Source organism: Arvicanthis niloticus, chromosome 7 (assembly GCF_011762505.2).
Source record: "Arvicanthis niloticus isolate mArvNil1 chromosome 7, mArvNil1.pat.X, whole genome shotgun sequence".
In the NCBI taxonomy this organism is placed as follows: domain Eukaryota; kingdom Metazoa; phylum Chordata; class Mammalia; order Rodentia; family Muridae; genus Arvicanthis; species Arvicanthis niloticus.
Genome location: NC_047664.1, coordinates 72,944,636 through 72,966,995, shown reverse-complemented (window position 1 = coordinate 72,966,995; position 22,360 = coordinate 72,944,636). Strand labels below are relative to the sequence as shown.

Sequence of the window (22,360 nt, the reverse complement as noted above, 5' to 3'; positions counted from 1 at the left end):
CTCCTATATGCTGTAATGCCATGATGTCAGGAGCATGAGAAACCACTGGACCGAAGCGCACACATTCCTAAAGACAAGATGGCAGGCTTTCTCTAGATTCTCTTACTAAGACATGACATAGAATGCACAGATAATGGAAGGCTGATGACATTTTAAAACTAAGCACACATATATGCTTATATATGCTGCATCTATATCTATATGTAGATATGTAGACCTATTTCATCTATATGTCTATATCTATGAAGAAAAAAGCTGTGAAAAGGCAGAACAAAATCTCACAAAGTGAGAGGTGAGGACCAACTCAGAAAGCTATTGTCTGACCACACAAACACACACACACACACACACACACACACACACACACACACACACACACACAGAGTTTATAAAGTTCCTGGGATCCCTCCGCCTACTCTCTCTTACTCTGCTATGCAGTCATACCCCACAGCCTTCCTTTCCCCTTTTGCCATTTCACAGTCATTTCCCTCTGGAATCTCTCTTTGTGACCCTAATCTCTACAGCAGTCACTGCTGGACTCTACGTCAGTGACTGGATTGGGGTAACTGACTTAATCTCATGGGTCTATACCAAACTTCAATTCACAGTTGCATTTTACAGTTTCTGGTCACTTGTCACCCATGTGTGGCATTGCCAAAAGAAGCGACATTTAAGAAAGTTTGTGTTTGCCCGTAATCAGCCTGAAGAAGTTACAGAAGAGTCAGCGCCCCTATTCCCTGAGCTTGGGGACTAATGTGGTTAATAATGGTCTGTCTTTCTAGGGACAACTAGTGGTTTTGTTGGAACAGGGAGGATTAGTTAGGACTTATTGCACAGCCATAACCTATTGGTAGAAATATGTATAATTAATATCAAGATGAAGTTACAATTTCTTAAAAAAAAAAGAAAGTTTGTGTTTACATTAGACATTCTCTATATTCATCGTGATTTTTGTTGCATTGTGTTAGCTGTAGAAATGTAACCTTGGTTTTATTGTTTCCACAGCTTACAACAGATTCATTTTCTAGTGTCAGGAAAAGGTTTATTAAACATCAGTCTGTAGACTTAAGAACTTAATACCTACAAACTCAGTGCTAGTTATATTTAATCCTCTCTGCCCTAATCTAAACAGTGTTAATAGTATGATGCTTGTGTGTCACTGTACCGAGCGTAATGCATTGGTAATAGTGATGATGGAATAATGATTGGAAAAAAAGAAATAGAAAGTGAAACTAGATTTAGTGTATACAGTTTGTATTGAGACTAAGCTCAGTACTCCTCATTTGTACAGTGTATGACAACAGTTTACTGAATATGATGAGGAGATTATCTCTGTTGTTTTTAATTTATAGGTGGATAGAGACAAGCTCTGGAGCTGATGGTGCAGGTCTGTAATCTCTGAGTTAGAAAACAAAACCAGGAGGATCAGGAGTTTAAAACCAGCCTTTGATACACAAGTTTAAGGATGGCCTGAGTAACATGAGACCCTGTCTCAAAAAACCAAAACCAACCAACCAACCAACCAACCAACCAACCAATCAACCAACCAACCAACCAATCAACCAACCAACCAACCATATAAAACTCTGAGATTAGTCACCTTTATGTAGGTCACCCAGCTATAGGTTAAAACAAAAGCAAGATGTTTAACTACAGCATTTAAAATAAACCACAAGATTTGATGGTAATATTTAAAGTAAGATGAGAGTTGTTGATGGGGATTGTAAAAGGAGGAGAAGACAATGGTATGGAGGAAATAAAAGAAGAGGGAAAGGGGGCTTCAAACATCTGGCAAGTGAGGACTCAAGATCATCACCGGTACCATCAATGGGTAAAATAGAACTTTTTCCCATTTTCTCCCATTTACCTGCAATTTTCAGGTTTTAATTTTTCTTTATAGTTGAATTATGTTCCACTGTGCATATGTGCCATAGTTTCTTAATAATAATAATAATAATAATAATAATAATAATAATAATAATAATAAAGTCAGAAGAGAAAAGGGGTTGGAGGTTCCTGGGGAGAGTTAGGGAAGTAGTGAGGTAATATGATCAAAATACTTTGTATACATGCAAGACATTTCCAAAGAATAAGTAAAGATATTATTTTAAAAAGGCAAAATGGGTTCAGATCATTGATTACTTCAAGTGTATTGGACTGATCAGAACCCTCTTATAAGGCCTTATAAGGCAGGAGTGGGTAGGCAGGTGGGGGAAGCACCCTCATAGAGGCAGGGGGTGGGGTGGGGATGGGGGTTTGTGGAGGGGAAACTTGGGAAGGGGATAACATTTAAAGTGTAAATAAAATAACCAATAAAAACAGTATCTTAGTTCTATATTTTAAAGATCAAAATATCATTACATGACAGGCATTTTTCATATAGGTTTGGCTTCTTAAAAATTATATGCCTTTGTGAGTGCAAGTGCCCAAGGAGGCCAGAGAGGGCATCAGATCACCTAGATCTGGAGCCACCCAGATGAGCCACCCAACAAGGGTGCTGAGCTCAGGTGTTCTACAAGAGAAGTACAAACATTTAATTACTGTGCTGTCTCTCCAGCCTCTTTCATTCTTTAATGTGAATGTCACTTGCTTTGAGAGTAGGCATGTATAGAGAACCACAGTGCACAAACATGGGAGAGTTTTCTTGATGTCTATTGGTTATCATCCAGATCTTTAATCTTACCATATGCACAGGGTTACATTCACATTATACCAGTATGTTGAAGATGCATATATAATACGAAAAACTATTTGTCCGTGTTCTTTATTCATAGAGTATCCTCAGGTTGATATGAAGCTACAATCACCTGAGTGTGCAAGGCTTATGTACTCAGTCAATAGAAGAGGGCTGGTCATATGCCAATTAGTCTGTGTGTGAAGGGATACACTGGGCAATTAATCCAACTTAGAAATTTCAAAAAAGAAGAGATGTAATATGTTGTCTTAGGCAGATGTGATGTTTCCCTCCTTTCCCTTGTCACTCTGAGACTGGAGTGATATCTAATACGTTTCTGAGTATTAAGTAATGAAGCAGAACTGCACATGAATAGATCATCAGACATATTTTACACATTGTAACCTTCCCAAAAGCCATTCATTTACAATCTCAAACACAGCTTTTCAGTTTCCAGCAATTACTCAACCATGGTAAGATTAATTCTGAATTTTGTTTCAACAAATGGGAAAGCATTTTTTATTCTGTCTTGATCACAGATCATTAATATAACTGATGAATTGTTTGCGCCTTATTGAACATAATGAGCCCTATTTGAAGGAGAGACTCAGTTTGATATGTTTTAACTTTAGTTAATCAAAGGGTAGTATTTCTCGACAATTGCTAACAGTCACAAGTTCTAGCATTCTCCATGTTTATTTTAAAATAATGAGTTACAAGTGTTTCCACAGTCAAAAGCAAGGAGCAAAGAGAAAGTCATCAGAAATTTGGGGAAAATACAATGTAATGAGATTCTATCAAGAAATCTACAAAAATACTCATACAATGGGAAACATATTCAAATATTTTTGTCAAGTGCTAAGAGATATTGCATTCATTATAAGCATTCATACACTTCATTTTGGATATTTTATTTTTAAGTATCCCACTGCAGCCTAATTCATTTACTTGCTACATGAGATGTCTTGCTTTTGATCCTGAATATTGCCTCTTTTTTAATTATTATTTTTTATTGGATATTTTATTTACATTTCAGATGCCATCCCCTTTCCCCATTCCCGCCCCCTCCCCAGAAAACCCCTATTCCATGCCCCCTTTTTCCTTTTGCTTTTCTACACTTTTTAAAAATGTTAATCAAAGGCTTTATAAGTTTGGTAATGCTCAATCAGAAGGTGACATTCATTCTAAAGCCAAGAAAAAAACCAGGTCCAGAACTGTTTTAGTTAGGAGAGATGACAGAGGTTCTGGTTAGTCAACAAAATGATGGACTGGGTATTAGGACTATCTTGTACCTCACTGGTACAAATTGGCATAATTATGCTCTAATTGTATTTTGAGAGAAAAGTTTTATTTTAACAGGAAGGGTGATATGTAGGAGGAGCTAAAGTGAGAGGAGTACCGAGAGGAAGAGAAGGAGTAAGGAGAGGAGGAGAAGAAGGAGAGGAGAAGCTAGGTGATGAAAGAATATTGCCTCTTTATTCGAAAATCTGATTTACTAGCCAAGAAAAAGTGGGAATGCATTACCTAGTGCGACTCTGGCTGCAGATGCATCATAGTTGATCCAAAACGACACCCAGGACAGAATTGTAATCAGTGTGGAAGGCATGTAGGTCTGCAAAATGAAGTAACCGATGTTTCTCTTTAGACGAAAACTTAGTGATAGTCGTGGATATGCCCCTAGGTGAGAGAGAGAGAGAGAGAGAGAGAGAGAGAGAGAGAGAGAGAGAGAGAGAGAGAGAGGTCATTATTTGATTAGAATCACCATCCCCCTTTCATAATGCATGGATCATTAGGGAGGAAACTTCTTCACCTGTTGTGAACTCCACCTTCTTGGACACCATCTTGTAGTCAACAATTGAAAATTGGGGAAGCTCAATTTTATTGACCCCAGTTACTGCTCCCTCTCCTCCATTCCAGTAAAATTCGATGTCATCAGTGGTGTAGCCATCTGAAGTGAAGAAACACAGCCTAGTCATAAAAAGCACAGTTGGTCTAGAGATGCATTCTGAAGACAATTGTCCAGCCAGAGGAAAGATCCATAGCACATTAGGACAAAAAAATCATTTTGAACCTAAATGGCAGACAGATCTTATATAGAGTGCCATTTCTAATGGGTTAGGGGTGTTTACATTGAGGAAAGAGATGCATCTGGCTTTAGTGAACATAAGCTCCCAAGTCCTTTACTACTTTGAATTACTACTACAAAATTGTTTTTAGTCTATCTACAGATGGTTGCTTTTTTGTTAAAGCAAGGGGTGGCTGCATTTCAGGGCTCTGGAAATGGGTTTGGATTATGCTTTTATCTAACAAAACCAGAATCAAATGATAAGCACAGTTATTAAAAAGAGAGCCTTAGGGATGATGAATTGGAATATAGCAAAAGATCAAATCTTAATAAATGATCAAGGCATTGAAAAATAAACACATGTTTAATTTAGAAAAGTAACCGGGCTTAAGTTCTTTTATTATAGCTACTACTATTATAAATAACATACAGGCAAAATCTTAGGAATTATATACATTCTTGATTATTTGATGTGCTTTATGAATTATTGATCTCTTTGAATTTATAAAGGTGGACTTTAATGTCAATGGAACCCAGAGAAGATTGAAGACAGTTGAAGCTGTGCCCCTGGCTTTGGCACAGAAGGTCTTATATCCATGGCCTGTTCTTTTTCTTCTTGTCTGTCCCCATTTGCCAGTGGCTTAGCTGAGTCATGGTGGTGTGTAAGAGTAAATTGTATAACAAGAGTAATGCTTGGATACGTTTTAAAATTCTAAAAAATAATTCTGCTCATTTAAAATTCATTTTAAGCCAGTTGTACACATAGCTGATGTTTCCATTTCCTTTTTATATTAACCTCAAATTAAAAAAAAGTCTTATTTTTTTCTTAGAGTTACTGACACTTGTTTCAAGGATAACCTTATGAATGCTTTACAGTATGCATTATGCTGGTCTACTTTTGATGAAAGCAGTTGCATCTTTCCAAGATATTTTTAAAAGAGTTTAAGATTTGGGAGCTGAATTTAAGTGTCAAAGAACTGCACCAGTTTACCAGTTCAAGAATGAGGTAAGTTTTAGTTTTTCTCTTAGTCCTTTTTTTTGCGGATGTGTGTATGAGGAAAAAGCTGTTTCAATTTTACATCTTAAAATAATGAAAATTCCTCTTCAAAAAACTTTTTAAAATTCTGAACAATAGCTGCTTCGTTTTTGATATCTCTAGTTTATCGCAATATATCATAATATACTTAATTTCTCATCAAGCCATTACCCATTAACAAAAACTTCCCCTTTCTTCAAAAGAGTAGTATTCACATGAAATAATTTATATACAATTTATTTACTGTCACATGTAAATATTGTTTCTGAGAAGCCACGTGATCCTCTTTACTTATTGGGTTTAACATCATCTACCTGAGAGAAACTAATATGTTGGGGATTTATGTTAAACTTGGACACAAATGTGTGATACTAATGCTTAACATTGTTTTGAATATCTGACAGGAATCTATGAAGATACATACATAGATAGAAGGCTGATGGATAGATGTGTGTGTGTATCCATATATTTCCATATATTTAATCTATCTATCTATCTATCTATCTATCTATCTATCTATCTATCCATCCACACAGATAGATGTGTGATGGATAGATAGAAAAATAGATGGGTTATAGATTACTAGAGTGGTAGATAATGTGATAGATGAATGAATAAATAGATATATGGGGAATGGATGGATAGATAGGTGATGGTTGGTATATAGGTGATGGATAGGTAGACACATGATGGACAGAAGGATAGATACATGATGAATGAATAGATTGATTGGTGACAGATGGATAGATGTTGAATTATAGATGGATAGATAGATAGATGATGAGTGGATAGATAATAGATGGATAGTAGATGGGTGATGAATGGATAGATAACTGATGGATAATGAGCAGATAGGTTGGTGATTGATGGAGCGAGATATATGATGGATGGATTAATAAATTCATGATAGATAAATAGAGGAATAGATAGATAAGTGACAGACACACAGAGAGATGAACAGATAAACACATAAATAATCTCCACATCCAGGAATAAAAAAGCTCCCATCTTGTTCTAGGCTTGCTAAATTAACAAGGTGATAGATTTCAACCTCCAGATGCTGTTTCAGTTGTCAGAATCTAGGGCAAAAATGTAAACACCAGTTTGAGTTGTGAGAGTCACAGACAGTTTTGTAGTTTGGGTTAAGAGAAGAGAGGGAGTGGGTGAGCCAAACTGGCAGCTCTGTGAGCTCCGACTTCTTGGCAGTAGCATAACACTAAATAAAACTGGAATGTGACAACCAGCCAAAGCAGATTTTAATATTCACATTTGTTCTCTCTTATGCAATATTTCCCTTCCCAAAGTCTAGCTGGCCCAGTTAACCATGGCCTGGGAATAGTAAATGGAAAATTCTAAACATGAACATTTCATGAGCCTGAAACTGCACACCACTCTTAGCAGTGCTATGAAATCCCATGCTCTCATGCTCTAGCCCACCCAAGATGCCAGAGACCTCTTGGTCCAGCACATCCTTGCTGAAACGTTTATGCTTCTGACCCATTTGCTCTATGGTAGTCATGTCTGTTATCTGATCAAATGCCTCAGTACTGCAGGGTCACGGTCAAGTAACCTTTCTTGATAGCGAGACTATATTCACCTAGGCATGATTACAGTTTGTTATAGTTGTCATTGTGTATGTTTTACTTTAAATTTTTTCTGTTTTATTGTGGTCATTGTTTATTTTTCTTTTGTCTAGTCCATGTCCTAGCTATGTATGGAAAGGAAAGGAAAGGAAAGGAAAGGAAAGGAAAGGAAAGGAAAGGAAAGGAAAGGAAAGGAAAGGAAAGGCAAGGCAAGGCAAGGCAAGGCACAGTCTGTATGGGGCTGGCATATGCAGTGCTTTGGGTATCCATCTGCTGGACTTCTTAAAACATACCTCCTTGTGGATGAAGAGGAACTACTGCATTCAACAACTCATGCAGTCAGTGGTTGGGGTCTTTATTTCCAGGCTCATTTCACTTTGTTTAACTAAAACTCATTACTCACAGTGCTGTAGGCACTGAGATAATTACATATGATTTTGGGGAGAAAAGAGAACACGAACTCTCATTTATGTAGATGCTGGAGCTCTCATGGGAGCAATAATGGCAGCTGGATCCAAGCGAAGAACAGAGGCCTTGAAGCACACTATTATTCAAAGGTTACACAAGAACATTTTGCCATAGAGAGAGAACATCAATTTACTCACGCCTAAACAATCTATTTACCAAAGGTTTTCCTTTATGAACCGGTGACTTCACACAGCGTTTCAGTCTCAGCACTCCCGATACCAAGGATGTTGTTTCCTTAGCAACGACCACAGAGAAGCACTCAGAATTTCCTATCAGCCCCTGGGGACTTCTTAGTGATGCAGAAAAGTACAGATAAAATTAAGTTGATGTCAACAGATGAAGATACAGAGCTAGATGAAGATACACAGAGCTAGTTCAGTGTAAAAGGGTCTGAATATTAGTATTCCCTGCTGTTTGAAATACTTTATTTTGGATGAATTTTCTGCTCTGCAAATAAAACTTACTCTTCTCTGTGCCTTAGTAGAGCTACAAGGATGGCCAGATATTGTCCTTAGATGGGTTGAGATGATGTAGGGACTTAAACTTCCACCCACAAGAAGACAGATGGGAACATATTGCTTTCTGAGGAGAGGTCTTCGAAACATAGCAAGTTCCATGATCTTCATGGACTTAGGCCAATCCTTAATTTATATATATATATATTTGCATTTGGTGATCAGCTCAAGGCTAAGCAGTGATACAGATTGTTATACTCTCAATGTGCCAGCAATGTTCATGTGTTGGGAACTCATTTTTTTTTTTTTTTATCAAAGCAACAATCTTGGGAAGTAAAAACTTTTTTGGGTATTTTAACTCAAGAGCAGTAGGCAGTAATACCATTAACATGATGTATCCTTGTAAAATACTAGTCTCTCTCTCTCTCCCTCCTCTTTCTTGCCCTCTGTCTCAGAAAGAGTCCCATTGTGGAGCCTTGGCTAACCTGGAATTGACTATGTTGACCAGGCTGATTTTAAACTCACAGATCTTCACCTGCCTCTACTTTCAGAGTTCTGGGACTGAAGGAGTGTCTGGGAAGCATGTGTTTGGACTTCATTTGGTTCTTTTGTTCCTGTGTTCTCCTTCTGTGGTGCTTTGCCTTCTCTCTTCCAATAAGGGATGGTACAGGAAGAGCATGCTCACCAAGTACTGGGCCTTTGACTTTAGACTATAACAACTTACAGGGTTGTGAGCCAGTAAAATTTGCTGTTTTAAAAAAACCATTCAGTCCTCGATTCTCTATGATAGAAGCACAAAGCAAACATAGGTCTAAGATAAACAATTTTGTTGGTGTGCCTTGGGCCAAATTAACTGTTCTCATTTCCAACCACTGGACTGAAGTTGGTGACTCCTGTGATTGAATTAGGGAAAAGTTGGAAGAAGCTGAAGAAGAGGTTGACCCCATAGGAAGACCAGCGGTTTCAACTAACCTGGACCCCTGAGATCTCTCAGACAATGAGCCATCAACCAGGCAGCATACACGAGTTGGTCTTAGGCCCCCAACACATACACAGCAGAGGACTGCCTGATCTGGCCCCAGTGGGAGAAAACATGCCTAACCCTCTAGAGACTTGAGGATACAAGGAGTGGGGAAGCCTGTGGATGGAGACAGTCTCTTAGAGACAGGGGGAGAAGCAATGGATGAGGAACTGAGGGAGGGCAGACGGGGGTGGGGGGTAATGATTGGACTGTAAAAAAAAGTAATGAAAAAATCATAGGTTTTAAAATATATTTTACAATAAGTAATTGAAAACTCTTAAAGAGCTTGTAGAATGTGAACACATTTCATCTACACTGGCTAATATCTAAATGGATTGGTTAAAACGTTATGACCAAGGGTTGCTAGTGCAACATTCAAGATTCTCTATAGTTTTTCATTTACGTGGAATGTAGCAAGATCTACCTAATTTTTCCAGTGGTAAGAGTTGTGATGTCTTCATTAGGTCTGCTGATCCTAATTATGGCTTATCCTGTCTTGGCTAACCAGTTAACCTTTCAAGATGAAATTGCTGACTGCTGTCAGCAGGGCTCACTCTCTGCTGATCTTCATTCCCAGCTTTCCTGCCTTGCGCTGGTAAAAGTCAGTGGTCTAGCCTATCCTGCATGACCCATGATGCCATTGTTGGCATGTTTGACTAGTGAAGATTAGAATTTTCTTTTATTCTATTTACTTACTTTCTAGTGATTCAGCAGATATTGAATTAGCTTTCTCAATAGCCAAGTGATTTTCCCTCCCCCTTTGGATACAAGTCTAGGATTTAATATTCCCCCCTTAAACTTTACCCAAGTCATTTTCACTCATTATTTTAGTCCATTGAAGTTTTTTCTTTGTTTATTTGGATCCTTTTAGATTTATGTTATTAAATTTAGAAAATATGCCACATCATAAATTTCACTTGGTTGAGATGAATGTGGACTGGCAGAGTCAAGGAGTGACCCCTTCAACACTCTTCTGGCAATATCCCTCGAGGCTGACATCAAACTTTAAATGGCATTTGTGAGTGGCACTATTATTTATTCATTTAATATTTATCTAATCATTTTAGCGACAAGTATGCTTTTCTCTTTTTATCACATTTTCTAGGCTTGCTTACTTTGAATACTCATCAAATAAGAGTAAATGTGTTTTGACTTTTATTTAGAGAAATGAGGCTGCCTCAATAGATTACTGATTTTTTCTTCAGCTTGAATCTTGTCCAGACTGAACCGATCACATCAGCCTATACGGCTGCAGAATTTAGATTTTTTTACCTTCTGAAAAAAAAAAATATTGGATGATGTCTTTCTTATTATCAGCAACAATAGCCATGTGGTATGTGAACAGGTTTATAATGAAAAAAAGTCCGTCTACCAGTGTCCAGCTTTAATAAATGCCAATGGCACTACGCTGTTTTCTGTCACGTAGATAAATATGCTGTATGGAAAATTTTGACAAAACAGTAGGATCAAGGTTGTTCTATGGTGAAAACCAGTGGTGAAGTAAAAGACAATTTCATGGAAATGCTAACCCTATTAATACATGAGTGTCTGACTGTTTCCAGAGATATTTTTTTCCAAAACAAACAGCCCCTACCAGCTACAGGACAGTTTGTTTTGGAAAAAAATGCTTTCCTTTTCTCCCAAGTTTTTATGGTATGATAAGACATAGATTCCTTTATCTTCTGTTTTAACACCAAGTCCCTAAATTCCTTGGACTTTCATATGTGACAAGCGCACCTTATGTTCTGATGAAGTGACTCTCACAAGCCAATCAGAAACCTCAGGATGGGGGCAGGTTGCCAAAAGACCAAACCTTACTTAGAAGCCTGAAATTTTCAGTCTAATGCCAAAGGGAAGATAGCCTAGAGTTTGTATTAGCACTCAATGCACCTTCCCTGAAAATCCTACATGATGGGGTTAAGAGAGCTTCTGGGCCAATAAACATATCAAGGTGCTAGGGGAACGGGGCCTGGAGAAAATCCAGGGCTAAGAATTCTCACCCACACTCTGCCATACCTTACCATTTGCTTCCATCTGACTGTTCATGAGTTGAACCCTTTAGAATTACCATCTAATGCAGACTAAAATTTTTCCTGACTTCACTGAACTGCTTTGGCAAGTAATCTCAAGGGTGCTTGTTTTGGGGAACCACAAGGCTATGTGTGGTTAGCGTTGGTGTGGGCCACCTGGATTCATCCCTGCGACTGGCATCTAAATAGATGGTAACTTCATGGAATTGTGCCCTTAAAAAAGTGGAGTCTGACCAACTCTGAGTTGGAGGTGTCTGGACTGAATTGAGCTGTTAAATGTCTGGTTGATATCCAGAGAGTAGGAGAATTGGTTGGAGTGCAGAAAACCTGCACATTTTTAGAAGCATGAGCAAAAACAGTTCACAATTTTCTGCTTGTGTTAACAGTCACAGAGTAAATTTTTCTGAGATAACTGAGGTCTTTTTTAAAAAAAAGTCTTCGAACCCTAACTAAACATTTAATGGATATTCCAACTTCTTGCAACTTTCTCCTTAAAAATATTACTTGGGGGGAAAGATGTCAAAAATTGTGACTACTAAATCTTGTTCTTAATTTCTGCCATGTTTGGGGTCCAAACAACCAAAAAGGGAGATTATTTCCACAGTATTCTAACTGTAATAAAGCGTGAACTTGTTGCAAACTTTCTGAGAAATTTGTGTTTGAAATTTAGACAACTTTATGTTTAATATTTCTGTCATAAAAGGAGGCCCTAGCCTTTAGATGAAGGTTGGGCAGTTACTGTAATTGAATGACATCCCTGCCAGTAACTTCTGATCATGTTAAAATCCTTTTGCACAGGAGGGGACATCAAGCCACCCACAAAACTTCAACCTAAAAGTTGTCTTGCCTACAAGATGTGCAGGGTTAAAGATGGAGCAGAGATTGAGGGAATGGCCAGCCAACTTTAAAACCATCTTGAGACTGGCCTAACTTGAGAATTGTCCCATGTAAGAGACTCAGGTCCTGACACTATTGGTAATATACTGCTATGTTTGCAGACAGGAACCTAGCATAACTGTCTGCTGAAAGGCTTCTTTATTCAATGGATGGAAACAGATGCAGAGACCCACAACCAAACATCAGGTGGAGCTCAGGGAGTCTTGCAGAAGAGTAGGGAATAGAATTGAGCAAGCTGGAGGGGTCAAGGATACCACAAGAAGACTTACAGAGTCAACTAACCTGGGTCCATAGGGGCTCACAGAGACTAAGCCACCAACCAAAGAACATGCAAAGGCTGGACCCAGGCACCCTACAGATTTTTAACAGATATGTAGCTTGATCTCCATGTAGGTTCACTAACAATTGGAGCAGGGGCTGTCTTGGATTCTGTTGCCTTCCATTGGGTCTCCTGATACTAAATGGACTGTCTGGTTGGGTCTCAGTGGGAGAAGATGTGCTTTGTCCTGCTGGGACTGGATGTCCCAGGGTGGGGTGGTACCCAAGAAGGGGGTTCTCCTTTTCTAAGGAGAAAGGGATTTGTAAGTGTGAGCCTGGGAGAAGTGGAGGGTGGGGGTGTAATCAGGATATAAAGTGAATAAATAAGTGAATTAATGAAGAAAATACCCCTGCACTTAGCAATAGATATTTGATTGTTAGAAAAGCCCCTCATAGAATATAAAATAAGCACTTTTTTCTTGATATATGAAAAAGAACCCTGTAAGTAGAGAAGTTACATAAGCATGTCAATATTGACGTGCAATTTAAGATTGTTTTAAAACATGATTTAAGCATGGGTGTTGTTTAAGAATGCTTGCTCTGTCTGGAATTGCTAGTTGCAGGCTCGTTTCCTATTGCCCCGTTTAGAGAAAAGGGTCACCCTTAATTTTGAGATACACTTAATATTCCCAATTTAATTTTATTTTCTAAGGCATAAACTATCCTTGAGGGTAAGTGAGACCATGAATGAGTAAAGCAGAGGCACAGGCTGTTACTCAGTAAATCACAATGTTCAGTTAAAGCTTTATCAGGGGGAATTTTGGCCTGAAGCTGTGAATTAATTTGGAAATTTAAAAAAAAATTTTCTAATTTGCTTCTGATATTTTATATTGGAAGCCATTCATAATTTATTTATATTTTTATTTTAAATAGTCAAAACATTTTAGTATTATTGTTTGTGAGTCTGTCCTTGGGGGCTTATTGAATTGTGTTTTATTTTGAGTCTCTTTTCTTTCATTTTATAAATTGTGCATGTAAGGTAACTTTCCACCAAGAAATTCTGGTGATAAAAAGCGTTTTATAAAAACACATTAAAATCTAAAAATATCCATAACTAATTTAAATCAGTTATGATGAAAATTCTGAAGTGTGTTGTTAAAAGAAAAAGAATTGCCTGTGTATGCATACCAAGCGTGAGGTACCTCACTGTGAGTTGTTAGCCAGACTCAGTTATTTTTGTTTTGTTATGATAAAATGCCTTGACAAAAGCAACTTAATGGAGTATGGGGTCTGTGTTTTAGCTTAGATAGAGACAACTATGGTGAAGAAGGGATGGCAGTGGGAACAGGAAGCTGGCTGGTTACATAGCATTGGCAGGCCACAAGCAGAAACAGGGCAGGAAGTGGACCCAGAGTATAAACATCAAAACTCTTCCTTCCATCCACCTCCTAAGGGATCCATAACCTTCCCAAATAGGATCATGGATGCAGAACATCTTTTCCCCACTACCTTATCAATGATTTTTTAATATGGAACATTTTTCAACAGGATACGATTTTAGATCTTTTTCTTTAACTAAAATATAATATTAAAAAAAAAAAAAAACCAACAGCAACAACAATGGAAACAAGCCATTTAACAGACTTTTCAAAATTCAGAATTACAAAGATAATAATTGGGTTTCCCAAAAGAGCTGATTTCAAGTGGCAAGATAATGAAGTTCCCTCTGCTTTAAGCTTTGCACAGAAGGAACCTGGATTACCAGTATAAACCACTCTTTTCCTCTTCCGCTCTCCCTGCCTTACAAGGAAAGGGACCTTGGAATGAGCCACACTCTTTTGTTCTTCTTTACATTTGCTCCAAGACATTGGCAGACCAACCTTTAAAAGACATGAAATCATAGAAGATAATTTACACTAAAACCACAATGGCCAGAATTCCTAGGATACCTCCCAAATGGCACAGGCTATTGACATTGATTTGGGTAGCTTTTCAGAACCATGTGATAAGATGTTATTGTTGAAGACACCACACATTTTGAATGTTGGTCATAAAGAAAATATGGCAGAACTGAGCTGCCTACTTCCTCCCTGGTGACTAGCATTCACAATGGTAGAAATTGCTATGTAGTAACCTGGGAGAGAAGTGTCATCGGTCTTACTGCCCTGAATTCCTTGGATTCTACAACACCAACTTTCCAGACAAGATGGAGCCACTGTATAATAGTGGAATGTCTACTATGGGAATAGCCAAGTGCATTCCAATGGGCTCTGACATCACCTCCTCAAAAGGGAGTTAAGGGTACAGTACTATGGCCCCCAGCTGTGGAAATCATAGGCCCTACATGGGGTGAATCTACTGCTTCTGTTTTGATAATTGAACAACTTGGCAAACTGTCTCCTAAGTATTTATGTTTATATTCATAGATGGAAGCTTTCCTGAACCTTGGTCATGGATGCCTCTTTTTGGAGTGAATAATTGTTAATGCAGAGACTCATGCTTGGTCAAGTACCATAAATGGCCATTGCATACTCTTCCTTCGAATGGACATTCACATTATCCTTTCCAAAGCCCAGGGAACACCAGCAAAGAGAGGGTGGGAAGAATGAAGGATTCAGATGATGAGAAACAGAGCCATATCATGTTGGGTTATAGGGGAGCCCTGGGTCCGCCCTATCACAGGGCTCATGTAGGTCAGTCAGGGAGGCAGGACAGGGGAGATTTGACCATGATTATCCCACGCTGGTGCTGGGCAGGTGCTGGGCAGGTGCTGGGCAGGTGCTGGGCAGGTGCTGGGCAGGTGCTGGGCAGGTGCTGGGCAGGTGCTGGGCAGGTGCTGGGCAGGTGCTGGGCAGGTGCTGGGCAGGTGCTGGGCAGGTGCTGGGCAGGTGCTGGGCAGGTGCTGGGCAGGTGCTGGGCAGGTGCTGGGCAGGTTCTGGGCTATGGGAAGCTGCAGGACACCACTCTGGGGGTGGGGGAGCCCAGTCTGAGGTGTGGGACAGCTGGAGTTGGCTTAGGGCCCTCCTGGCCTGCAGAGAGGCCGGGGCTGTCTGGTTCTCAGGTTCTTGGGCACCCAGGCACTGCTGGGAGCTTCAGAAGAGCTGAGAATGGATGGGGAGAGGGGAAGTCCGGCTGTGTCCTGTGGGGATGAGCCCTTGGCTTGGTGGCTTGGTGACCTGGTGGCTTGGTGGTTGTGGCTGGGAGCTTAGCTCTGTAGGCAAAGGCCTTCTCTATGGCTCCCCATGAAAAGAGGAAGTCTATGGTTTAAAGGCTTTTATTGTCATGGCAGAAAGTGGATGAGTAAAAACTGTACCCCAGTTTCTCAGGGTGGGCCTGAGGTTAAATACCTTTTGCAAGGAGGAGTGTCTGGGAAGGAAAGCCTAATTGGCTAAACCTTTAGGTACTCCATTAAATGGTGACCTATGGTCACATCTTCTACCTGTAAAGAGGCTTAGGGTGTTGCCCTTACGTGAGTGATGGCCACAAATCTATAGAGTGCTGCGGCCTTGTGTCAGAAGCCTAGCGTCAGGGAGCCAGGCAAAACACCTACTGTCTCTCAGGGTCACCTGGGTTTCCAACTTTAGCTCAACCGGAAACCAGATTGCCTTTCATGGTCCTAAAATGTCACACTGTTTTCTGAGAATGACAATGGCTGTCACAATTATGAACTCACAACAAATACAGTTGTTTGCACAGGACCACACAATGCTCTATGTATATGCATATGTAGTCATGGATAGCAGTAAGTGCTCATGAGGTCAGGCCCCTCCTTGGGGGAAGAGTTGGCAGTTGATGGCTACTGGAGGTGAGGAGAGAATCGTTGTCTTCATTGATGTAGCTACTGATGAGTTGCCCATGGTCCAGTGGATAGCTTCATGCCAAAGTCAATGCCAGTGGCCCTGGTTAAACTCAGCAGACCACAAAGTGATAGCAAAAACAAAAGCAAACCGATATGCTAGTCTAAGGGTGATTAATTAGGAAGAGAGGGGTATTGGTGGGGGTAGGAAGGGCTCTAGAGAGGATGGGATGCTGTAACCATAACCAAAGTGTATCATATATATAAAATTGTCAAATATGAATGAGAATCAGCAGTAAAGAACGTGTGTAGACATAGTTAACAGTAGCTTTTCCTGGATGTCAAGAGGATGGGTGATGGAAACGTATTTGACACCTTTAGTGTGTGAGTATGCCATAACTTTGAAAGGAAACCCCAGTGAACCATTTTTATGTTCCAGAAATCACCAAAATATATTTTGAGAAAGGGGGAACAGCAAAACCGAAAACTATGCAGTTAACCTGTAGAGGGCACCCAAGACTTTTTAGACTAGACTGTGCTTTCAGATCTGAAAATTTTATTCTTTCAGTTAGGCCTAAGAAAGAGTTTTAGCTTTTTCACAGTGATTTTTAATTTCGGATCATTGATTCTCAGGAGGCTTTATTTTGAAATTAGCTTATATTAAATGATCCTAGAACAATTATGATTAATGTACTTCGTCACGAATTCAGACTTAAAGCTGAGGATCTAATTTAATAATGAATGAAACGCTAGTTGGTGCTTAAAGCAAACGTGACAAATGACCTGCTTTAGTACACCTTGTGCTTGACCTTTGATCTTATTACTGTCATCTTAAAAATGACACTGTAGTATCCCAACTGTGTGTGAAAAGCAACAGAAATCTGTGGCCTGTGTATGATATATGCCTTGCATCTGATATATGCATATGCATGCTATGAATCTAGTCTTTACATTTTCACGTCTCTCCGTTGAGACTAAGTAAACAGTAGAAGTAAGATATGTTAATACACGTGATGAGGGGACGCTAGAGTTCAGTTTCTGACTTTACTAGCCAACCAGAATCTGACTCACTTCTTCAGGGATAAACTGTTTTTTTCAGTCTTACACGGCTTTTTGTTCACTTGCAGGTAACAGTGAGTCCACAGCATTCAGTTTTTAAACATGATGCTTTTTCCTTCTGTAGATGTAAAGTGTGTGGTCCCTGCCATGGATTTTCACAAGCCTATTGCTATTAGGATCTCTTCTAGGTTAGGCTGGACAGATTTCAAGAACCAGAGGCCATGAGCTTCTGTGGCTCATAGACTACTATGGCTTTCCCCAGACAATTCCTTGCCATTTGGAATCCACACGAGTCACATGCTGGTGATCTGAAGCTATCCCCTGGTTTGTGTCTAGAGCTTGTGTACACTCAATTCCAGGTGCTAGATCAGTTTTGGAGAGGTTATTATATTAGACGTGTTGGTCACATTAATATCTGTGCTTTTAAAATTGCATTGTGTTGGGGCATGCTGAAAAACCCCACTGTCTGATTATTATTGGTTTTTCTAGGATTGATTTTTTTTTTTTTTTTTTTTTTTTTGCTCCATGTAATTTGGCAGTTACATTGATGGAACATGTGGCTTGTTGCCATTTTCTTTATGTCAAAGGCTTTCTTTCTGATGAGCATGAAATAGGAAAGCAAGCAAATACAAATGTATTTTTAGAGCTGCCCGGTGCGGAATGGTTTGGGCACAGCACTTGCAGAAGGGTGTTGCTGTGTGGCTATTGTCCGATCTTTGGCCTGAAAAGAAACGCAACGATGATAATTCTTACTTTTCAGGTGGGGGAAATGAAATGAAAGTGCAGACATTCATGACCTGATTGGGAAGGCTGAACGCTTCCAAGTTTCTATCTGTGGAAATGGGGCCACTGATCTGTGCTACCTGACTCATGGGGAAGATAAAAAGGTCACCTTGCAAAGTCACGGCTGCAGAGTGTGTCTTAGAGGCAATCCATCATCCTAGCACCTAGAAGCATCACGAAAAGCATCAGGAGGAGTTTGGAGCAGTGGCTGTCAACCTCAGGTGCATCCTATTGCTTGGATCTTAACATCTAATTTTGGTTGTCACAACCTGGGTTGGGCTGCTTTTGGTGTCTAGAGGTCAGAGATGCTGATGAACAGGGCAACAGCTTGCCAGAAAGACTTGTATCAATGTTGAGAAGCCCCTTGCCCCTGCCTAGTGGATGCTGTGGTGAGCATCATGGTTTCTACTGAGATTGTTTGTATCAATGATGTGCTATGAGCTACATAGTCATACATAGGTTTATTCTGAGGGGATAGAATTTATGAATATAGAAGATGCAAAATTGTCTTTCAGCCAAATCACATATAGATATCCTTCACTATAATCTAAAGTCTTATCTCTGTTACAGTTCTTCCCATACAAGATATGGTTGCACATTTTTGGAGTAAGTTGTGGGTGAAAAAGGCAACTGAAACACTTAAATAACAGGCTTGGGAAACCCTATACCTTTTGTATTAAAAGTTATCGGTTTGAAAAAATCCTTATCACTCTAAACTCCCCCATTACATGCAGTGATTAAGGAGACTTCAGGATGAGAACAAAGAGGAGAGAGGTAGAGAAATTGAAGAACTACGTTTGCCTTTGTCTTTCATAGATTGGTTCTGGAGTTGTATGTGATGTCGAACACTATGACGGAGATATCCATGAAACATAGCAAATGCACACAGTCCCATAGCTAAAAACAAATAACGTCATCAAAGTGAGCAATGGCTCTAAACAGACAATTCCTCAAAAGACACCGAAAGCAGGATCACGTTAATAACCCAGGAAATGCCAATGAAGCAATGTCACCTTATAAGCATGGTTATTTGCTGCCAAGAAAGACAAATAATAAATGTAAATAAATGTTGTGGAGGAAAAGAGATCATGGTTAATCGTTGGTGGCAATGTAAATTAGTACAGCCATTGTGCAAAACAGTATCAAGAGCTCCCAAAATACTGTAACTAGAACTTTTATGTAATGCAGCCATAATACTATGGGGCATGTGTTTAAAGAAAAACAAAATCTCCAAGTGGCACCTGTATCCCCTTTACTGTAGTATTTATTCACAATAGCCAACATGTGGAAATAACTTCAGTGTTTACTAACTGATGAGGAATATGTAGTACATATTCAAAAGGCAATCCAGTTATGACATAAAATGAATGCAACCCTGTTAATGCATCAATGTGAACAGAAAGCTAGATCATTGCCTCAAACTGAGATAAACCGGGCACAGAGATACAATAACCACACAATCACACTTGTATATCAAATCTGAAGAAGTTGATGTCATAGAAGTTGGGAGAGAATGATAGGTTGTTCAAGGCTTGGGGAAAGTAGTAGGCACCTAAGTTATAGTCAGACAATAATAATAAGTTCCAATGTGCAATTGTGCAATGTCATAGTGTACTGTCAACTTGACACAGTCCAGTCATTTGAGAAGGGACCTTCAGTTGAGGGATTGCCTGGATCAGAGAACCTTGGCCTCCTCATATCTGCCAGTTCCTTATTACCTTCATGTTTCAGGTGCCCATTTCTCCACAGTGTATGAGAGGCAAGGGTAGGAGTCCTTAGTTGACTCCAATTTATTGCCTTGACACAGAAATTCTCATTGAGCAGGAAGCTTATGGGTTAGACCAGTGGTTATCAACCTGTGGTTGAGACACCCCATAAGTTTGCACATCACAGATATTTACGTTCCGATTTATAACAGTAGCAAAATCATACTTATGAAGTATCGATGAGATAATTTTATGGTTGGGGATTATCACCACATGAGGAACTGTATAAAGGGTTGCAGCACTAGGAAGTTTGAGAACCAAACTTGTGTAGACTAAACTGGTAGACCAGTGAGTCTCTGTAACAGCCTCTCTCTGCCCCTCAGTGTTGTGTAATAGATACATGTGACCATGCCTGGCTTTTACACAGGCTTAAAAAAAAAAAAGATTTGAACTTGGGTCCTCTTGTTTCCAGAATAAGTGCTTTTACTCACTGAGCTGTGTATTATCCCATTCCAGAGCCCACTGTTAAGAGTGAGGGAAAAACAAACAGCAACAAAAAGATGCACCCTGCATAATGGGAGACATGATAGAAGAAAAAAAATGTACCGATGTTACTGGAAAGCCAAGGGATAAGTGTAGCCTTCATCTATCAGAAAATCCTAAAGGAAGGAAGCTCATCTGACTCCCTCAAACCCAGTGCAGAAACAAGTCACCCTTAGCACAAGATTACTCCTGCTGAGATCCTTAGTGGCCTCTTGACTTGCTAATTAAATGGGTCCCTGGTCCTTTTGTCCTCTAGAGGTCAGGAGTCCCACCTGACCTCTTAGGTACCTGTAATTCTCACCTCCTTGGCTCTTTTGACCCCCTTTTTGTAGGTTCCTCTCCAGAACAATTTCCTCTCATCTTTGACTTTTTTCTCTCCCATTAAAATCTTCAATGTTCTTTTAAGAGGATCTCTCTCTGAAGACACTTCCTTTCTTGGATTTAGCTACTGAATTATGACACTTAAATCTCATCTCTAGAATAGAGTTGTCTCTTGAGATTGCCATCAGAATTTTCTAATGAAAATTCACTGGGCACACAAGAGTCCCAGATGTTTGAAGTGGAACATACCATTTGTCCTTCAAACATTACAACTCTGTCCTGGTGTCCTCCTTTGGCCAGTTCATAGCACTGTCATTTCATCTAGTCACCCATGGGAGCCATACCTCATTCTCCCATTGTTTTTTAACATTGTCTGTGAAAGGCATTAGGACCTCTTAAAAGATTATAGAAGTGCCTTTGCAACTGGGCAGAGTCACGTGACTAGTCAGTGGGCAAATGGCAGATGTCCTTCATGTTGGGATTTTGTGACTGAGTACCCTTGTGACCTGGGTCAAGGTCACAAGGAGTAAAGTAAAGGTCACATCATGCAATAGATCTAACACAAGAGGGTAGGGGAGCTGAGAGAGAGAGAGAGAGGGAGATGGGTGGGGGAGAGAGAGAGAGAGAGAGAGAGAGAGAGAGAGAGAGAGAGAGAGAGAGAGCGAGCGCAGGCTGTGATGACCGGACTTTTAAAAAGGCATTTGGCAGCTGGTAATGGTGTAGCTGCTGGTTCTGAGTAGCTGAAGGCAGGCTGGGGGAGCACCCAATTTCTAACACTTCAGACCAAGTCAAGGTCTAAATAATCTCCACATTCCTTCCTCCAACTGTTTTGTTCTAAGATCCCCCTTTACAGGGTGGTTCTGCTTCTGAATGACAGGACTCTAACACCTAGTTCACCAAATGACCCTCCCCCATCACCTCAGTAGAGATGTTTATCTTGTGTCATCAGGATAGAAATTGTCTTCAAGAGAATGTACCAGGATGCTGGTGTTTGTGACTGCAACATGATCTAGCTACACCAACCCCCACTAATAAAAATAAAAATAAAAATAAAAATGTATTTCAGATGTCCAGTTTTCCCTGTTTCTATTATCTTATTTCTGTTTGTGACAGTGTTCCTGGGTTGTTTTCACAATGTCCTAACTGGATTTAGTAACTGCTCACATTTCGAAGCTTTCAAATCCATTTTCCACCTATACAATGGAATGTTTAACTTAAAATACAAGCAGGACAATGTCACTCCCAGTTTCCCAGTTTGAAATCTTTTTTTTTTTTTTGCTTTGCTCCTTAGCTACAACAGTAATTTTTAAAATTCATTCCCTGGAACAGTTTCTTGGTGCTCTGGGAAGAGATTTTTTCTAAAAAAGACTAATGTTCTCAGTTCAAGAAGATTAGCCAGTAATGTGTCCCATCTTGGAGGCTTACAGATGCGTGACTGATGCTAAAATAACATGTGATAAAGAAATTAGTAGAGATGTTTTTAAACAGTACATTCTGAGAATTATGGCACCCCTTAATAATTTTTAAAAGTGGTCTTTAATATAAAGTAGTGTAATAATGTCTAGCTCATTATCTGGTCTAATACAAAAAATCTGTAGTAGTTTAACTCTAACTCATCCTATGGCCTATTACAGAATACTGTAAGTATCTAACTCTGTCTGTCCT

The 22,360-nt window shown here is 39.5% G+C and overlaps 1 protein-coding gene across 1 annotated transcript in view; it reads right to left on the bottom strand.

Annotated features, from left to right (window-relative positions):
* The window catches only part of Gabrb1 (gamma-aminobutyric acid type A receptor subunit beta1), a 397,281-nt gene that overhangs the window by 18,987 nt on the left and 355,934 nt on the right, over window positions 1–22,360 (bottom strand). Inside the window, exons 6-7 of the mRNA XM_034508743.2 lie at window positions 4,485–4,622; window positions 4,199–4,351 (exon numbers count right to left, since the gene is read on the bottom strand). Coding sequence (XP_034364634.1) covers window positions 4,199–4,351; window positions 4,485–4,622 — 291 coding nt within the window. The remainder of the gene's footprint in view (window positions 1–4,198; window positions 4,352–4,484; window positions 4,623–22,360) is intronic.